Below are 21,613 nucleotides of genomic sequence, written 5' to 3' on the forward strand. Positions count from 1 at the left end.
AAGATTGTCATCAAATATCCCAATTTAACTAAGTAACACGGAAGATAAAGCATGTATCATGTGTACATCATCTTTACTTACAACTTACAACCAAATCCTTGATATCATATGCTGGTTACCACATTTCTAAAGTTCGAGTAAAGAAAACAGAATGTTTTAAAAAGCTGGATTATTTTGTAGCAAAACAGAAGACAAAAAACAAAATAAAATGAAGGGTGGAACCATGACATAGTTTACTCTGACAAGAGCAAACCACATACTCAAACAGTTGGTCATTAATAAAGAAAAGTTGCAGAACACAAGTAAAGTTGACCAGTGAACATTTAGTCTGCATTTGTCATAAGGTTGCTTACTGATATCATATGATTTGTTCGAGCAAAATGATTATAATGGTCAAGATGAGCTCATATACTAACGCAAACTCAGAGTTCCGAGTTATAAGATGAATCTTAAATGCAACCAAAGGTAGAGGGATGAGTTATCCAGCTATAACGGAAACCTAATAAACTGACTGTTCATAAGAATGTCATTGTAATATAGATATTTAGTATAGCGAGTTAGAAACAGAAAGGCAAATCCAACCAGAAATCACCAAAGAATTGATTACAGATGCTTCAGAGCAACTTTGTTAACTTGTTCACGCACAAGAGCAAGGGGAAATATGATAGACCTTCACCTAGTAATATGCTTTGTTAAATGATTCGGCACTTCTTATGTCGGAGACGGCAACCGCAGCAGACAACTCTCCCGTACTACAGAGGTGCTAATGCAGCACACCTGAAAAATTACCCAATATTCATGACTTCTCATGTGGTAGAAAAGCATTTTAAATGTTTGCATACAATAGAAATCAGGTAAAAGGGAAATGTATGTGAAAGCACAAGATGGGACAGATTTAACCAGAGATTCTAGTATGCACCAACGCTATGACAGAAATTATGCCAATATTTGTAACAAATGATGCACCAACAGTTAGCTAAATCGAGTGCAACTAAATAAGTTCAACGACATAATACATGTAAAATGGGAGAAGGAAACAGAACCAGCGCTGCGGCCACCAACATCGTCCGCACACACATCATTTGCAAATATACATATTTTGGATAGTTGCATAAGAAAACCTATAAACCTCTGAACCATGAATTAAATGGTTTAATCTTTAAAACACATGTAGAACCATTTTTCAACCACTGGAACCCAGCAACAAGGAGATACATTGATACCCGAGGAAAGTTCATAAAACTATCTTTGGCACGAAACAACTTTCGATATTTACATCTAAAAATTGTGCAGTTATATTGCCAATGGATATTGTTGTTATTTTCTCAAATACATCTAACAGTTTGAGTCACCAATTTTTAATCATGAAAACCATTTGCACCGCAAGTGTAACCCACCATTCTGTTCTTACCACACCACAAGCAAGTTGATGCGTGATGATGCATTGCTTCTCCCAAGTAGGTCGCGCTCAAGACTCAGCCTTGAACCAGCATCGTTGTCTCTCTTGGGCAAGTTCCAGCCTTGCCCCGGACGGCTGCACGGACTCGGAAGCCGAGCTACCTGCAAATGCAAGTTTTCCATCAACACTGCAATAGCATGAATTTGTATCAAGAAGAGTACAAGAGCAGATAATCTTACGGTCCGGGAGCCAACCCTCCGGGTCTCGCTGTTTCACCAGCGCTACGTAGACATGGAAGTTGTGAGCATAGGAGAGCGTCGTGGCACCTAGGGCAGCAGGGGGGTGTAAGGCCTCATTAACAGCAGCTCAGCATCCTAATGTAACTGGGAACAACTTTGCTTACTTCTTCAAGATGTTTAATAGCAGCTCAACATCCTTGTTCAGAACGAACAAGCTGGTTCTCCCACTCAACTACGAATAACCTAAGAGCGAAAAGGAGAATAGAAATGAGCATTCAGAACGGAATATAGCTTAATGTAAGTCAGTTAGGGAGCAAGAGTATTTTCAAGGAATCGAGTGGGCTCCCTGATGAACGAGAAGCACTCTAACAAGCAAACATTCCAAGCAAGTACTTAAGTCTGTAGGATACAAACCAAAAGGAAAATATACTTAATGAACAGAGGCATTCCTGGGCGTGCACCTAGCTAGCAGACAGCAGACAGCAGACCATGAGTGATATGACATGATATTATGGAGGATTTAATTCATTTGCAAAACAAGCATAAGAAGACTCTTCCATGACGAGAATAAATAGTCAATAGAAATAATTATGGAGAAGGCAACAGATAGGACACGCAAACTGAAGGATAATTGAGAGTAAGATGTAAATAACTGGGAGAAAATGTAAACTAACACAGGTTATGATTATCGGCAAAATTTCTATGGATGTCAAGTGTCAACCAAATCTGTTCAGGTTATGCGTGAAGTGAGGAAGATTTTTAGAGTAGTAGTATCTGAGTGAAATCTACGGCCAGTGACCATTCCAAATCGCACTGCCATAAGCAATAAATGATCAGATTTTCGGAGTAGCTTTGCTTGCACATGCCTAACCAGAAAATAATGATAAGTTCGTTCTTCAGCACGTATTTAAATTCTCTTGTGCAGTTTGTGCTGTTCACTAAGCTGCTAAACTGATGTAGGCTCCATTAAACGTTACCCAAATAGATAGACCATGTTCTCCCTGTGTTCTTGCTGAACGATTTTGCAAAGAGATACATGATGACAATCTGAAGAGAGCAACAAACTGAATTATGACAAGGAAGCAAGAACGACCTTTTGCGGAGCGCTTTCATGGTCGGGCTACTATAATTCCAAAACCGAATTGAAGACCATAAATACATATAAAAAAAAAAGCAGAATTCGAAACTCGTTCCAGAGGATGCAGCAGAATCACCTTGAGTTCACGTCCTCCCCTTGTGCGAGGACGAGATGGGGCTGGACGAGACCGGGCGTGGAGATGCCGCGCGAGAGTGGGCGTGGTCGTCCTCGACGCCGGCCGGCAAGCCGGGCGCTGGGGTTCACGCGGGAGCAGCATCTCGTGTGAAGAGCACTGGTCGTCGGCCGCCTATGGGAAAGGCCGGCATTCGGTCGACCTTTCCTGGCCAGCGACCCGTTGAGGGAGGAGGGGGCAGCGGAGGGGCTTTGCCGGCGGCGAGATGGAGAGTGGTCGCGCGAGGAGTGAGGGGGATCACGGGAATGGGATGACGGCTAGGGTTGGTTTCTATTTCTATTTGTGTCATCGGATCCGATCAGTCGAACGTGGACGGCTGAGATCATGTTTCGCTCTGTGATCCGCGGGCTCTAATCACGCCATCTGATTATTGGCTGGAGCTTTTTTCCTTTCAGATTCTTACTCTTAATTAGGACTAATCTCACACGACTCGCCAGCATTAACTAATTAAGGGATACCTAATAATAAAGGAGCTAAGGTTTCTGCCAAAATTTTCGTCCAACTTTTTTTATGACCATTTTACCCTCCACCAAACAACATATTACGCACAATGCCATTGTACCGGTTCGTGTCATCCTGTGTCCTTCATCCTCCCGTTTCGTTAAACTTCTGGAAACCACAACCGACCTCTTCCTCTACTTATACAGAGTCCCTTCAATCTATCCCTCAAATCGGCTCCTCAAATCGGGGCGGCGCCGGTGCCCTCGATTTCGATTGGAATCGGTGGGAGGAACGGAATCGCCCGCTCCCGATCCCTCTGCTCCCGCCGAGATCTGGGCGCCCGCAGCCGAGCCCCCGTCCGCCGTCCCCGAAACCTCGCGAGTCAATGTCCCGACATGCTTTCTTTCTCCTGCCAGACCAGTTCCCCGCATTGACGGAGCTCCAACGGTCCAACCACTGCTCTGCTCCGCTACCGACATTAAAGGAATTTGGAGATGATTGGGAGACCGCACGGAGCGGAAAGACGGAAGTTTCTTTCTGCTACGGTCATGGAGCCATCAACGCGCAAACAAATACCGAAGCTTCGTGTTCATTGAGCGACTCAAGAGTCAAAGCTGCTGTCGCGCGACGACTCTCTGTCGATCTATGGTCTGGGTGATGGATCTTCAAAACATAGCTGGACATGACTTGCAGTGATGCGAAGCTCGCATCGTGACACCTCTGTTGTAGACCCTGATCTCTATGCTTTTGGGCTTCGCTGCCATGGAGGTCGATTGCCGCGACGCTTGATTTGGTTGTGCGAGGACTAGACTCGGCTGTCAAGGAGCTCGCCAGGCCGTGGCCTTTCACCACCTCTTGATTCCTTCGGCGTTATCGCCGCCACCGGCGGCGCGCATGAAAGAGGGCCGAACGCGAACACTGCTCGTACGGGGACGGACGACGAGGTTGAGTAGCAGCGGCAGAGGTGGGACGTGGTCGATTGCAGATAGAGCAGGAAGACAACGAGGATGAGATGGATACTGCACAGGGTGGGCAAGCAGATGCATCTCAACCGCTTCTCTGATTGTTTTTTCTAACTACTGAGAGAAGCTATGATGGTTGCAGGATGTGGTGCGCCTAAGCTTAGATTTCTTAGCTTTGAGTAGTAGCAGCGAACTCAAATTTGTGAGTAGTGAATATGGCCGTGGCCGTCGACGCACAAAGCAGCAGGTAGGAGCAGAGCACATACGGTGAAGGTTCTCGCTGAACAGGAATAGACCGGCCCGTGAGCGCTGCTTGCCGGCACCTGGTGGCCCGATTTGTCCAATCCAGTGCATTTGATCCTTCGCTTCGCTCTCCACTGCTGGATTTCACCAAGATTCTATCAAGAGAAATCTTCCCAGCAGATAATATATAAATCAGCAGTAAGAACTAGAATATTTTCTCCTAATCCCTAAGCAAGTGCAAGCATAATTGCTATTCAAAAAGAGACAAGCACGCGCCAGTTAATCTATAATGCCGTGCCGTAGCAACGCACGGGATTTGTGCTAGTAACTAATTAAGGGGAGAGATTTTGTGCATTAACAACGGGGAGCTAAACCGATCCGTGGGCTTTCTATATACCCCTTTATCTCCGGTGACAATGACCACTCCTTCAAACCTGCCATCCGTTCTATTCATCTATCGATGGAATCTTACCATTTGAACATAATAAATTACGGAGTACTACAAAATGTACCTATATATGAAACATGCAAAAACTTGCATGTATGCAACCTGCTTTGTTGATCTTTCCTCAAAACAAATACACATCTCCTGGAGTACTTCTAAAGCTATAATTAAGATGTACGAATCTTCACGTGATATCTAATATCACTCGAAAATGCAAAATAATGCATATTTGTCCTCCTACAAATTAAATAACATGTAAAACCCGCGGGTCGTTCTTGTTCCGGCTTCCTTTCATTTCTGTTGGATTTCATATCTACCCTACCCCAACTTGCTTCAAAAAAAGGCTTTGTAGAACCCCGATCTCCTTGTCATGCATGGGATCAGTTTCATGGATATTGCATCCCTACCTCGTCCTCCATGATTATGTGCACCACGGGAGAGGACGGCGAGCAGCTTGAGAGGTCGAACTCGATTGGGTAGGTTGTGTCAGTACTGATGTGGAAGTGAAAACTGTTGTAAGAAAACGCCGACAAGGCCTCGTTCATATGTTCCGTATTATATGAGTTATATACGAGTGTGAGTCTGAGTAGTTCTGTAAGTTGCTACAATCGACTCTTGCATGAAGTACTACTACTAGCTACTATTTAGCTAGTTAGCTTTGTATGTGCACAAAAGCGGGCTTTCAACCTTTTTTCTAGTTGGCAATTTTATCATCCGAGTTAATTCAAATAATATTTTACCATCCTTTACCTTTGCAACTATTTTCCCATTATTAGATACTAATTAGAAAGTCGGCAGCAGTCACTACATCCAGTATTTATTTGTTGTAGTAAAATAGAAGTGAACAAAGGTGATCAATATATTCAATGTGGCCGAATGAAAATACTAAATAATAGGGTGATGTCACGTTGATGTCATCGCATTACTAGATATATACATCGCTATAATTATTCTCTTACTCCTACTACTTAATTAGCTAGGTTATTCCAATCACGAGTCACAACGACATGTGTGTATGCAAAGCCGCAGTTGTTGCATGCTGCATCGAGCTCCTCTTTATTGCTCATGAAAAAACTAATCAGCTAGATCAAATAGCTATAAATTGTTGTGATTTGAGTTTTTTTCGTAGCAAGGGAGTTAATATTTCTTTCTAAGTCTTGAAGGGGAAATAAGTTAAATAATATCAGTTCCTCGCCTATTATTTCAGCCACCTCGATCGGGCGCATCATCGAGAACCCAATTCCTACTTTTTCCGCGTGAAGTTCTACCCAACTTGTGGCGTCACCTTTGTTGCTTCTCTTGGTCTACTAACCAGGTACTATTACTTATGGTGATCCACGAGACACCTTAAAAAATATGACGGACCTGTGATATACTCTTTTAGGTGAATGTGAACAGGAAGACAATATAATACCTACATTACATACTCCTCAATGAGAGAATGGTTTCACATTTTTCATTTTTTTTCTTCTATACCCATCAAAAGTGGTGATTTCATGTGATTTTTTTTTTTATCTTTGCACCACCCTTATATACCCATATTAGTACCCCAATGCAAAAGTGGAAGATTTCCTACCATTTCGCATGTTCTTTGAGGAGAAACCTTATTTGGCGTCTCACAACGTCTACCGCTTGATTTTTTGTCTAAAGTTGTGATTCTTGTGTGATTTTTTATTTACACCACCCTTATGTACCCCCATATTAGGATCCCACGCAAGAGGAGGAAGATTTTTGACCCTTCCTCGTATCAATTACATAAAACCCCTATTTTGTGGGCCCCATGACGTCTACCCCAAGCTTACAACAGAAAAGTTGATTATATTTGGTTTATATCTTCACACCATCCTTACATACCCATATCAGGACACCATGCAAGAGGGGGAAGATTTTGTACCCTTGCTTATGTTGTTTCATGGAAATATTCATTCAGTGTGTCTTGCTACGTCTACCCCTATCTTTTCATTCAAAGTGGTGATTCCATGTGATTTTAGGACCCCCCCCCCCACCTCAAGAGGAGGAAGATTTTCGACCGTTCCTAGCTCCATTTTATGGGCCCCACAATGTCTACTCCTAGCTTTCAGTCGAAAGTGGTGATCCAATATGATTCTTGTCTTCACAACACCCTTATATACCCATATTATGACCCAATGGAAGAGGGGTAATATTTCTAACCTTTTTCCCGCGCCGTTTAAAGAGAACCCTATTACACCGCCCTCATATACTCATATTAGAACCCAATTCAAGAGGGGAAATATTTTCAACCCTATCCTGCGCTATTTCAAAGAATCTCTACACCCTAGGTCCCGCGACCCTTTCTCGCGCCATTCCATCTTATTTTTCTCTTTACATCACCCTTATATACCCCTACTATCGGATCAAGGAATATAGAACATATTAAATGATGCCAAAATGTCTTATATTTAGAAACAAAGATTGTATATATGTACTGCTATTACTCAACTTTTTTATCTAGACTTGCACATGATGGGTGTGTTTGGATTGGTTCCCCAAGTTGCCCCGCCAAAAAATTGGTTGCCCATAGAGTTGTAGTTATTGTTTGGTTTGTACCCAAAATTTTGGCTGCCAATGCATGCCCATCTCCCCCCTCACAGATAATTTGGGCATTTTCATTTGAGCAAGTCTGGTGGCCTAATAAAATCCATCTTTACGGACTGTTCTGTTTTGACAGATTCTGCCTTTTATTTCGCATTGCCTCTTTTGCTATGTTGGATGAATTTCTTTGATCCATTAATGTCCAGTAGCTTTATGCAATGTCCAGAAGTGTTAAGAATGATTGTGTCACCTCTGAACATGTGAATTTTTATTGTGCACTAACCCTCTAATGAGTTGTTTCGAGTTTGGTGTGGAGGAAGTTTTCAAGGATCAAAAGAGGAGGATGATATACTATGATCAAGAAGAGTGAAAGCTCTAAGCTTAGGGATGCCCCGGTGGTTCCTGGCGCCGGTGGACGCGAGATCCTGCCGGCGCCTTTCTTCCCAGCGACCGCCTCCATGAGCCGGCTCCGGAAAGCAGCCCGACGCAGCGCCTGGGTTCCGTCTCCGATGTGCTCGCCGAGTAAAGGCCGTTCCTGCATCTGGTGAGACTTGTCATCTCTTTTCGTCAGAGTGTGGTTCAGTCGAGACTGCAGTTCTTTTCATATACAGAACCACGCTTGTGTGTAAAATGTTGATAGTAACTTTTTCACTAGTTGTACTGATACGATCAACCAAGCTAGAGGATTAATGCACTGCTGTTTGCAAGAATTAGAATATAGGAACCGTGATTTAATTTCTCTAGTCAAATAGCTAGCAAGGGGAAATACTAGCCAAGTTTGGTTCACGAGAAGAGAAGGACTCCGTCGCGCACGCACGCACGGCGCTGTGGCATGTGTACGCGCGTGAGTAATTAATCCGAGAAACAAAACGTCAAGTGGGAAGGATTAATTGCTCACATCTTCCGATCGGGCGGGCGGCAAATTAACGAGCGCGCTTCGGGCGCAAATGGGTGGTGTCACTCGATGACGGTGGCTGGAGCAGCCAACGACGTGCTGATCCTTTGCTGGAGACAGGCTGGCAGCGATACCATACTCTTCGGCCGAGACGAGAGCACGAGACTCTTCCTCAAGTCGGCAGGCCAAACGAGGTGGTGACCGCGACAAGGTTGTTGTACTTCACACTAGTCCTAATCACTTCGGCCGAGAGCATGAGACTCTTCATCTCTTCCTGCTTCCTTCACAAACTACAGCCAATATTTTGGCCAACCCAGGACGGAGACTCCCCCGCCAAATAATTGGCAAGCCAACCATTGGCAAGGCAGCTGCAGGCGTGAACCAAACACACCCGATCACCTATGGCTCCTCAGAAGGCGCGTTATACCAAGGAACGGCTCGAGACGCCCGCTTTGGAGGGTGACCTGGCGTTGGAGAGGTTTAGCTCGTCAGATCCAGAGAAGGATGAGGATGACGGCGGCAAGATGCGCAGCGTGCTGCCCTTGTTCTATGATAACGACGAGGAGTTGTTCGCGGCGGCGGTGAAGGAGGAAGAGGCTGCGGCTGAGCGGCAGAGGCGGGATGCCGAGGAGAAGGCACGGGAGGCGGACGAGGAGAAGCGGCGGGCGGAGGAGAGGAACCGGCTGAAAGAGGAGGCCGTCTGGAGACGAAAGAAACATGGAGAGGTCTACAATTCGATCCGCCAGTACAATCCCAAGACCAAGTGTGTGGAGTACACCAGGTTCCCCTTCGCGGATCTCTCCACGTTCGACCTTGACGAGATCTGTATGTCCAATTCTACCATCTGCATCCCCTTTATTCGATTTTAATCAGCAACTCGATTTAATTGTTTATCTTCAGGTCCGCGTGTAATTGATATCTAGTTTTTTCTTTTGAATTTGATATATATGATGATAGTTTATTGCATATAACCGAAGTCATCATCCACTAAGTACCAAATACATCAGCTACGGCAATTCATATATGTGTTTTCGCTAGTAGCTTAGCTGTTTTAATTGGATTAATTTGAGTATTTCAGCCTGCAGGTTTAGATAGGCCTTATGTGAACATAAGCCATTAATCCTCAACAAAACTTTGTATGGAAGAATATTTCAGTTTTGTAGTTACCTTGTTTCCCTTATACGTTCATTCTCCAAAAAATAATTTGAATGCTGATGCTTTTCCTTTTCCTGCGGCATTGCCTGTTCTTGAAGTTTGTATACATGGACATTTCGATTTTTCTTTAACCTTGTATCCTTTCTGTTCATTCTCCCGAAATAATTGAATGCTGTTATTCTGCTTTTGCTTCCGCAGCGCCTGTACTTCCCATGAGATACACTGACAAGCAGATAAAAGACCGTGCATATTTGAATTCCATAAATGTTTTATCGGTCAAGATAGTTTCCTCAGACAAAGGCTTCCCGCTTAATGTATATGGCAATATTATTCTTAGAGACAACCTCGATGAGAAGTGCATTTTTCTCTTCTCCCGCCCTAGCAGAATGGATTCTGAGCTCATTAATTCAGAGGTATAACATTTTCTCAAAACCCTCCAATTGGCAGTTTGCTCAACTGTGTATTCAGTTTGCTTGTTAGTAGACATACCCATATCTTTTTTAGTCTGTGGAACACATTTTAACTTCTGATGCATACTAAGTACTAACTATTGTTGAGATAAAATGTAGAAGTAAAAAATGATGCTTATGCATATCACGTGTGTTGCGGTGCCAGTGCATTACAAAATGGGCAAGGTTGATGGTGCTGGGTAGAAATAGATTATATGGTTTGCTATGGTCTATAACAGGATACACACAGTATGTCTCACCTTGCTAGTAGATCTCAGCCACTTCTTTTTACTGTCATTGCAGCAGTAATCTTGCATATCACTAATCTGTTATGTAATCTTTTCACAGGATCAATCATTGATCTTGACTGGCCCTAGTCGAGGACTTGTTTTAACAGACTATATTTTTATTGAGGTCCATCTTAAGATGAAGCTTGACAACGGGGAGGACGAACAACTTAGCATAGGATTGCTTGACATTGATGGCCGAGTGGCTCCTCGGGTGCCCACAAGTAAGGTTCGGTGTTGCACTCTTGAGAGCAGCCTCAGCATCGTGGAGGTGAGATATGCACTAGTTAAAGAAGCAACGGAGGCTACTGTGGAATTTCCAGTTCTCAAGGGAGATTTCAAGGGCAAAATCACAGCTCACACCACCAGAATTCATGATAGGATGTTGCTTCATGATAGCAGAGCATGTGGTGCGGCAATCTCTTCTGATGGTAGTCGAGTTATCGAACTGTTGCGTCGTGTCCTAGCTGTCTGTGTGGATGAGGTGCTGTTTATTTCAGCTGAACCTGAAGGTGTGGATACCCTTGTTAAGAAATTTACTCCATCCCTCAGTGGTTCCCAGAGTGATGTATTTGATTGGGGTGCCGTTAAGTTAGGTGTGAAGGTAACTTGGTCCGTAATAAGTTTCTAGATTGGATTTTATCTGTACAGTTCAGGGATGTAATGGTTACCGTTGTACAGGTTCCCATGGAACAAAGTACTGGTATGTGCCCTCTACTGTTATGTACTGTATGTTGAACCACAAATCATATGTTGTTACTGACTGGTCTGGGTCTCTAATTAGAACTTGTATTTATTGATGTTGTCTCTTAGCTTTTCACTCCCCTAGCTTTATTCCTACTTCTAGCCCTTTCTGTTTCCTGCCTCATGGCTTACCACTTCTCTGCTAACAAGCCACCCAGCAGGCAGTCAGCTCAGAAAAAAAACCAACTCAACAGGCGGCAACAACACATACAACGCTTTAATAGATGGCTCACAAACAACTGGAACCATTTGCAACATTCGATGTATGACTCCCAGGTGCAAATAGAGGAAAGATAGCAAATGCTTTATCTTGATCACTTCAGTATTTACATGTTTTTGGTTCAATTCTTGTGACTATTTCGGTTACTGAATTAAGATTCTGCTTAAAAAAAATGGAAGGCTCGATGAGTCTAGTTTTGAATTAACAAAGCCGTGAACTGGCCAGGAGTTAGTAAGTAGAACATGTGTCACAAGAAAGAGATGCAGCGTTACTTCCGTTATGCCTTTTAATAGAAATCAATTCTACTGTGGTGGGTAATGTGGAAAAAAGAAAGAAAGAAATGCAGTAGACTTGACAAATCAGTATGAAAAGCAGACCAGATACTCTTGTTTTATTTGATGTTTGCATGAGGACATCTACTGGGCGTTACTTTTTTTGGGGGGGTGGTAGAGATGCCATGTTTATCCATAGTTCTTGTATGCAGTGGTTACATATTAATGTCAAGGGGATCTTATGGAAACAACATTGATTCCTTAAGGCAACGTACAAACCTATCGAAATCTTGACCTTATAGGTGAACAGTGCAAAAAAAAAGTGAAAGAAACCCATTTTAGTTGAGAAAATTTGATTCTGCAATCCTGCAAAATTTCAACGCGATATAGTTTGATTCTGGCCTACACAAAATTACAAATACTGATAAATCTCATGATTTTTTTTATTTTTCTTTATTGTTCACTACCTTAGATCTAATATTTGTAATTTTTACACAGTCTAGAATACAAAATATTTCGCATCGGTATTCTTTTGCGCACAGATAGAAATCATCATTATCTACATCTAAGATTTTGTTTCCGGATTTTTTGAAACTTCAAAACGTTGATTCTAAAAAGATTCGAAAAGCAGGCTCCATGTAGTCCATACTCCAAAATGACGCACTCGCTAGTGAGAGTCGACAGTTGCGGCAGAGAAAAAAGTATGCAATGCTAGGAGCATATGCTCACGTTACCAAAAAAAAAACATTTGAAAATGCTTAATACATTTCTCTAAAAAACTTGGTTTTTTTAAGAATGTCAATGTTTGTGTCTTCTACAAGTTTAGAATTTTTTTGGTGGCATCTCTACCGTCAATAGTCTGTTGCGGTCAGAAACCCACCGGCGGGCAGCGATTGGCAACACCGTAGAGCCGGGAACAACTCAGGGCTGCGGCTGGCCCCAGTCCCTCAGAGCGACGGCCCGCAAAGCCTTCTGGTCACACGTCCGATGCTGTCGCAAGGGCGTGCCACCTGACCTATACCTGGTCAGGAAGGTGTTAGATGATGCCTCGCTTAGTTTCCTGCATGGCATACACGTAAACGTTAAATACGAGCCTCGATCGGCTCTCAGGTTGTCCTGTGAATCGGCTCAAAGAGCCGATCCACCCATGATTCGTACGAGGTGCACGAATATATGGTGGTCCTGCTTGATCAAGATAAAGCTAAAGCGATCTACGACGATTTAGGATTTTCACCGCATAATCGGATCATCATACTCACGATTGGGCCTCGCGCTTGCGTACGGTGATCGTAAGCCGATCCTAGACAGGGCCTAAAAACCAACACGAGGTTGATCCCCGGAACATCCTGTCTAGGGCTAGCAAACTACACCCTACACGCCGCTGGATCCTCCAACCCTTTGTAAGGCCTAACTATTGCGGATATTAAACTAATCCTTGAAGAACAAGGAGCAACCGTAACGGATCGGATCTACTAAACAATGATCAAGCGGGGTGCCGCCCCTACACCTAAGATAGGTGTAAGGGCGGCTAGATGTATAAGGGTTGCACTACGACAGCATATGATACGAAGAACAATGCTAACCCTAACACATCTAAGATAACTACGTTGCTCGCCATCAAAAAGGCTTCAGCACGAGCAACGCATGAACAACGTAATAAGCTTGTGCTGCCTAGATCGCAAGATGCGATCTAGGCAGCATGGTGCTTACCAGGAGAAACCCTCGAGACGAAGGAGTTGGCGATGCGCCGAGATTGATTTGTGTTGAACGTTGGTTGTTGTTTATTTCATAAACCCTAGATACATATTTATAGTCCAAGGGACTTTCTAATTCAGGCGTGCACCTAACCGTGCACGGGTAAAACTCTACCTCCTAACCGACACGTATCCTACTATGGTACAGATACACGGGCAATTAGCCCAAACTTGGTACACAAGGCCGATTCATGTATTTCTTCTATGTATATATCTTCAAACCCATCTCCAATCGCGGCCCACCTCTGATCCGGTCAAATTCTGGTGATAACACATGCCCCCCTGGTTTTGGAAATGACATTTCCAAAATCATTACGCTTTTCTTTCGTCGGGTCATGTCGTGGCAGAGCAGGACTGCCGCAGTATCCTTCATTACGATGCCTTGCCTCTTCCACTTCTCCGCGTGGCCTGCGAAATTTTCTGTTGGGCACAACTTCCTCGGAAACTGCTGTGGCATTGAATCTCCCTCATATCCCCTTTATTTAACCGTTCTACACAGTTTGCTTCTTCATCCCCTTCGCATTAGCACCCAAAAAACCCTCCTGCGCCACCATGTCCTCTTCCTCCTCATCCTCCTCCGGTCTTTCCTATGGGTCCTCCTCCTCCCGCGAGACGCCGGAGGACATCCGCGCCCAGAAGAATGGGACCAGGAAGACCACGCCTCCTCCATCTGGTCCGAGGACGACCAGTCCTTGACCAGCGGGGATGAAGATCTCCAGTTCCTCGCCGACGGGGAACTGGAGTCGGAAAGCGAGGATGACCGGTTCCCCTGGGACGGCTGCCCCTCCTCTGAAGAAGAGGAGGAGGAAGACGACGACGACTCCCTCGAGGGCTACCCGCCAGCGAAACGCCTTCGCATGTGGTGGGACGACGACAGCAGCGACGATGAAGAGGAGGACGAAGCTCCCGTAGAAGGCTACGGGAGCAGCGACGAGGAGCCCATCGGCAGTAGTGCCGATGAGAGCTCCGAGGATGACGACGAGGGCAGCGATGGCCCGTAGATTAGGATCTACTAGCATAGGCCTAGCAGTAGTAGATTGGTCAATAGACCCTTCTTTTGTTCTTCCTTCTTTGAGCAATCGGCTCTTTCTTTGTAAGAAATCCCGTTCATTAATGAAGAAGTTTCCCTAATTTGATTTTGCCGATTTCTTTTAAACCGATTCTCAATGAGCCGATGGCAACGCATCGGTCTCTCATAATCCGCCCTTCATCTCTTCGACCACGGGGTGACTGCAATCTTGGTCAAAGCTCAATAAGCCGACGTCAGCGCATCAAGCCTTCATGATCTAACCTTCATCCTTTCGATCAATGAGTTTGAGTTCCGCCGGATCACCACCCTTTGACGAAAATCGCGGCGCAGGACTAGCCGATGGCCACCCAATCGGCTTTCAAAAACAGAGCATCCACCAGGCCAGCTGCCCCCCGAGTCTCAGCCAAGGCGAAACAGAGACGAGGGCACGCCATTGACAAATGGACCTGGGCTAGTTCATGTCTGAGAGAACTATCATGCAGAGCCAGCCAGAGCCGATCACCCCTCCTCCATTGAAAGTCGATATTGCGGATGATCACACAACGGCTCAGAAGTAGAACTCCTCTGACACGGAGCTAGAGATCCTTGTGTTTTGCACATGATACTGGTAGATCCCATAAAATTTGTGCTAGAGTCGATGGCCGTGCATCGGCTTTGTCCCTTACATATCATGCAAAATATATATAATTTTTTACGGGCCGATTTTTCTGTCGGCCCCCAATATCTCACTGCACATGTATCGCACATGCTCATCTGATTAGGTGCCCCCCGAGCCGATTCTGCCAGGTAACTGCTGAAATCGGCTTCTGTGATTAGCCAAGGTTTTACTGCGCATGTTCATCCGATTAGGTGCCCCCCGAGCCGATTCTGTCAGGGAACTGCTGAAATCGGCTCTGTGGTTAGCCAGGGCGCTATGTGTGAACATCGGCTTGATTAGGACCAGTGTGGACTTCTTCTAGCTCATTAGCCGATGTAACCCCATTTCCCATTAGATTGGCGTTGAACCCAGGCAGAATGGAAGGTGATGATAATTTTGGCCGATTGCTGGAATCGGCCTCCACGTTGCTTGCTCGATGAAGGTTTTGTAACGTTCCTCCATAGATCTTTGGGGCCGATCACCTGGATCGGCATCGCCACGTTCGTCCATCGATGTTTGCTTTTGTTACACGGTCAGGCCGGTGGATAAAACCAGCCTAACCCCGTTCTTTGTCACGTCGATGCGCTCGCAGTCGTCCAAATTGATGCCTGAGAGTGGCTCTTGGCCTGATATCTCCCAAACGTTCATGCCAGCCGTCGAAATCTCGGCTGAATCATCTGCGTGGACGACTTCTACTTCATCTCCATCCCACTGTATTAGGCATTGGTGCATCGTGGATGGAATGCAACGAGTTGGCGTGGATCCAATCTCTCCCTAGTAGGACGAGCATAGGAGCTTTTGCTGTCGACAATAAAGAACGTCGTAGGGACAGTTTTCCTTCCTACGGTCAGATCCACATTCAGAACACCTTGTGCATCAGATGCTTGGCCGTTGAAATCGCTCAGTGTTACATTGGTCTTGATCAGATCCGAACTGGAGCGTCCCAACCGACGTAGCATGGAGTATGGCATAATGTTAACTGCCGCTCCGGTGTCCACCAACATCTTGTTGACAGGCTGCCCATTGATGTATCCCCGCAAGTACAGGGCCTTCAGATGCATGTAACTTCTTTCTCGTGGCTTCTCAAAGATGACCGGCCGTGGGCCGCAGTCAAGTTGTGCCACGAGTGCTTCGTCTAATCTCGGAGCGCAAAACTCCGTTGGAAGGATGAAGACCATGTTTGTGCCAGCCGATGTCTCATCATCGGCTTTCTTTTGTACGGGGCGCCACTCTTTTCTTTGTGGCCGACCTTCTTCGTCCAGGGTTCGCTGAATTTTGGCGGCCGGATCAGGCCGTGCCTTCCTCAACGTGTGCAGGTATAACCTTTCAGCTTCTTCCAACCCACGTAGACGCTGAACCCTTCGTTTTTGGGAACGGCTGAGTCCATCAGGGCACCACCTTGGCCGGTGGTACTTGTCTTCTTCTTCATCATCGTCCTCTAGTTCCTCGAGATCTTCCACCCGAGCGGACTCAGCATGCTTGTCCCGAGGCGGGAGAGGCCCTAGACGTTTGAACACGGACACGTTAGCTGCATCCTTCTTCTTTTGTTTACATTCTGGGCAATTGCCGATTGTAGGCAATCGGCTCATTCTCGAATCCCAGCAGTGTCTGAAGAAGGGGCAGTCCCAGTGCCTATCCACGTCGTCTTGCTCCCTCGCCTTTTCCTTGGCGTGGCGCTCATATCGCTCCTCGTCGCGATCATGCCGACGACGTCTCCTATCGTCCCTAGCCAGACGATCCTTTTCATCATCATCGTTGTATCGTCGGCGTTGGTCATACTGACTCACATACTTGTTGAGGAGGTGATCAGAGAGAGGTCGCTGATATCTTATGTTCTTCACTTCTCCCTCTGTGACGTAGCGCTTGCCGTCGTGGCGGAGCCGATCGCGTGGAGCGGCTTCCTCTGTGTCTTTGCTATGAGAGCAGCTGCCCTCATCTCCGTACTTACCAGAGTGGTGCCCAGGTCCCACCATGTTGATATTGCACGAGAAATCTGGCTGGCACCCTCCATGGTAAGTATACTCCACCATATTAACGGCGGGGAAGGGGTGTGTGTCGACCTTCATGGCGTACTGGTTGAAAATTAGCCGCCCTTTTTCTATCGCCATTTGGATCTGCTGACGCCACACCCTGCAGTCGTTAGTGGTGTGGGTGAACGTGTTGTGCCACTTGCAGTATGGCTTTCCGTTCACCTCCTGCACCGTGGGGATCTTGTGGCCTTCGGGTACCTTTAGCTGCTTCTCCGTGAGCAAGAGGTCGAAAATCTGCTCAGCTTTGGTCACGTCGAAGTCGAACCCTTTTGGAGGACCTTGTGGCTTAACCCACTTACGGGACACGGGGTTTGCCGCCCGAGCCCATTCAGCCACTTGCTACCTCTTGATCTCCCGCAGCACCTTCATCCTCGTCTCGCGTCAACCAGGACCACCGCTCGTTTGAATTTGTCTCGGTAAACATCTCGGGTGGCACTCGTTCATATGCTGACGGCTTACGCACCATGTGCGCCAATGAAGGGTAGTCCGCTTGGGAGGCCACGTCCTTGATCGATGATGAGAGACCCACCACCGCCAACTCGATCGCTTCTTTTTCACTTACGTGAACCGAATAGCATCGGTTCCTCACGGTCCTGAAGCGCTGGATGTATTCTGACACTGTTTCCCCGCGCTTCTGTCGTACTTGTGCTAGATCGGCAATGCCAGCCTCGGAAGCCTCTGAGTGATACTGCTCATGGAACTACTCTTCCAACTGCTTCCAAGTCCGGATTGAGTTCGGTGGCAACGATGTGTACCACCCGAAAGCCGATCCTGTGAGGGACTGTGCGAAGAACCTCACACGCAGCTCGTCTGATGCTGGAGATCGTGCCCAGCTGTGCCAAATATCGGCTCACATGCTCGATGGAGCTGGAACCATCCGATCCACTAAACTTTGTGAAGTCGGGGAGCCGATATTTGGGTGGTAGCGGGATCAATTCGTACTCGTTGGGGTACGGCTTGGTATAGCCGAATGTCTTCCTTTTCGGCATCATGCCGAACCGATCTTTCAGAATTGTACAAATCTGATCCGCGGTGATGGCTGAAGGTGTCGAACCCTGAAGATTCGCCGGGGTGGCATACTTAGCCAGCCATGCTTGCTTTTCCAGCTTCTGAGCCAAGCTGCAGGAGCTGAGCTCCGGAGGTTTGTCGGAGTGGCGTACTTAGCTAACCACGTTTGCTTCTCAAGATCTGCTCCCGACGTTCCTCCTCGCTCGTTCCGGAGACCCCATGCTCGTTGCGGCCCGGTTCGAGAGTGCCCGAGTATCTGCGGTCGGCACGTATGCGCACGTGTATCCGTGCGGGATCTCCTTGGGCGCCTCGGGTAGGAATTGGTAGTCACTAGGGTCACCACCAATCTTGTAGACGACGTATGCCGATGAGTTCGGCACTTCCGGTGCTGCCAACGCGAACGGCAGCGGTGGACGGGACCGGAGTGGCATCTCCCCTTTGTAAGTCCCCGAGCTGGTCCCGACGGAGAATACGATGGCTCATGATTTCCTGGATCACGCGCGGAGCGACACGCTCCAAAGTGTTTACCGGGCTCTCGAGTGGCGGTGCAGCGAATGAGCCACCATGAAGTTGATCTCCCGACGCAGCCGACCCGGTGCGTTCTTCCGACGGGCGGACAGGTCCACTCCATCGAGCGCGCCTTCGGTGAGAACCCCTTCCATCCGATGCCATGGGAGCGGGTTCGTGGAAAGAGCCGATGAGGTCGGCTTCGAGGACTGCCTTGATCTCGTCATGCTTCTTCTTGAGCTCGTCGGCCGGATCCTCGTACTTGACCGGAGTGCCTTCCGCCATCTCGGATGTAGATGGCGATGCGGTGGATGTCGAAGATTGTCCCACCGGCGTGCCGGAATGTGTTGCGGTCGAAACCGACCGGCGGGCAGCGACCGGCAACACCGTAGAGCCGGGAACAACTCGGGGCTGCGGCTGGCCCCGGTCCCTCGGAGCGACGGCCCGCAAAGCCTTCCGGTCACACGTCCGATGCTCGTCGCAAGGGCGTGCCACCTGACCTATACCCGGTCGGGGAAGGTGTTGGATGATGCCTCGCTTAGTTTCCTGCATGGCATACACGTAAACGTTAAATACGAGCCTCGATCGGCTCTCGAGGTTGTCTCGTGAATCGGCTCAAAGAGCCGATCCACCCATGATTCGTACGAGGTGCACGAATATATGGTGTCCTGCTTGATCAAGATAAAGCTAAAGCGATCTACGACGATTTAGGGTTTTCACCGCATAATCGGATCATCCTACTCACGATTGGGCCTCGCGCTCGCGTACGGTGATCGTAAGCCGATCTTAGACAGGGCCTAAAAACCAACACGAGGTTGATCCCCGGAACATCCTGTCTAGGGCTAGCAAACTACACCCTACACGCCGCTGGATCCTCCAACCCTTTGTAAGGCCTAACTATTGCGGATATTAAACTAATCCTTGAAGAACAAGGAGCAACCGTAACGGATCGGATCTACTAAACAATGATCAAACGGGGTGCCGCCCCTACACCTAAGATAGGTGTAAGGGCGGCTAGATGTATAAGGGTTGCACTACGACAGCATATGATACGAAGAACAATGCTAACCCTAACACATCTAAGATAACTACGTTGCTCGCCATCAAAAAGGCTTCAGCACGAGCAACGCATGAACAACGTAATAAGCTTGTGCTGCCTAGATCGCAAGATGCGATCTAGGCAGCATGGTGCTTACCAGGAGAAACCCTCGAGACGAAGGAGTTGGCGATGCGCCGAGATTGATTTGTGTTGAACGTTGGTTGTTGTTTATTTCATAAACCCTAGATACATATTTATAGTCCAAGGGACTTTCTAATTCAGGCGTGCACCTAACCGTGCACGGGTAAAACTCTACCTCCTAACCGACACGTATCCTACTATGGTACAGATACACGGGCAATTAGCCCAAACTTGGTACACAAGGCCGATTCATGTATTTCTTCTATGTATATATCTTCAAACCCATCTCCAATCGCGGCCCACCTCTGATCCGGTCAAATTCTGGTGATAACATAGTCTGACCCCAAACGTCTCGAAGAACTGGCAGGTGTATAATAACATTGATGTCTTCAAAAGGATCATGCCCGTATTTGTTGTCTCTAAAATTGGAAGAAAATGTAATGGAGCTGCCCATAATTTAGCTCAACTTGCTAGGAACACTAATAGTAGTATTTGGTATGATCTAGTTCCAATGGCTATTAGGGAATTATGTAATCATAAGTCTGTAAACTCTTGTGAGCTATGAAAAGTTTTTCCCCCTAAAAAACATATGTAGTGTCGTAGGCATGCAATATTAAAAAAATCTTTTTTCAAACGTGTTTTTTTTCCAAAGTGTATCAGCTCCAGCGAGCTAAATTGGATCGCGATGTTGGCCTTTTTCAGTTATGGGTTGAGCAATGAGCCTGTCCTCCGGGAGGTCCTGTCCACCGACCAGATTGGTGCGGACGGACCACCGCACACCCTTGCCAGGTAAGTTGGGTCGGCCCTGTTTGTTTTTCTTTTTTCCTTTCTTATTTTTTCTTTCCATTTTTTTATCTATTTTGTTCAAATTTGAACAATTTTCAAATTGAACAATTTTCAAATTGAACAATTTTCGAATTTAAACAAATTTCAAAATTGAACGATTTTTGAATTTGAACAAATTTCAAAATTGAATGATTTTCAATTTGAACCAATTTCTAAATTGAATGATTTTCAAATTTGAACAAATTTCAAATTGAAGTTTTTTCGAATTCGCACAATTTTTGAATTTGAACAATTTTCGACTTTGAACATTTTTCAAAATTTGTTTTTTCGAAATTTGAACATTTTTCGAACTTGAACACTTTTTTCAAAATTCATTTCTCTGAAATTTTAAAATTTTAAAATCTGCATACTTTTCGAAAAATATTATTTTTTTAAAAATGTTTTTTTAATATACAGTTTTCCATATTTAACGTTCTAAATTAAATCTTAAAAAAAAGAAAAGAAAAAAATAGAAACAGAAAAAGAAAAAAATGGCCAGCACCTAACTTGGCCGGTCCGTGCCGCGCGCGGTACGCGTCGACCAGGTCGGTTTATAGGAAACGCCCCAACCAGACACGGTCATTGTTTTTTTCCTTTGAGGATTGTCTCTGCTTCACGCCTGGCAACCCACGGGCCACGGCCCTTTCTGATATACCGGTAAGAAGGCCCGTCCAGAGCGGCACCATCCCGATTCCTGAGTCGCGAACAAATCAGGACTGGGTTACCGTCGACGGCTGAGGGCTTGCAGGCAGGTCATCCATGGCTACCCGGAAGGCGCTCGAGGCGTTGGAGAGGACGTTTCAAGAGAACTCTTTAGACCCGGAGGAGGACGAAGACGACGAGAAGATGCGCTGCGTGCTGCCCTTGTTCTATGATAGCAAAGAGGAGGTGTGCGCGGAGATTGCGGCGACGGCGGCGGCGGCGGCTGAGAGGCGGCGGCGGCTGAGAGGCGGCGGCGGCTGAGAGGCGGCGGCGGGAGGCCGAGGAGAAGGCACGAGAGGCGGAGGAGGAGAAGCGGCGGGCGGAGGAGAGGAAACGGCTCAAGGAGGAGGCCGTCTGGAGGCGAA

At 46.4% G+C, this 21,613-nt stretch overlaps 1 protein-coding gene across 1 annotated transcript; it reads left to right on the forward strand.

Annotated features, from left to right (window-relative positions):
- The first annotated feature begins 8,765 nt into the window (after positions 1 to 8,765).
- Positions 8,766 to 11,102, forward strand: LOC124675916. Its single transcript, XM_047211994.1, has 3 exons — positions 8,766 to 9,273; positions 9,802 to 10,016; positions 10,401 to 11,102. Exons 1-3 carry the CDS (start codon positions 8,850 to 8,852, stop codon positions 10,968 to 10,970), a joined length of 1,209 nt encoding a protein of 402 aa, XP_047067950.1. The 5' UTR covers positions 8,766 to 8,849; the 3' UTR covers positions 10,971 to 11,102.
- Positions 11,103 to 21,613: the final 10,511 nt, after the last annotated feature.

This window comes from Lolium rigidum, chromosome 7 (genome assembly GCF_022539505.1).
Source record: "Lolium rigidum isolate FL_2022 chromosome 7, APGP_CSIRO_Lrig_0.1, whole genome shotgun sequence".
NCBI classification, from domain to species: Eukaryota; Viridiplantae; Streptophyta; class Magnoliopsida; order Poales; family Poaceae; genus Lolium; species Lolium rigidum.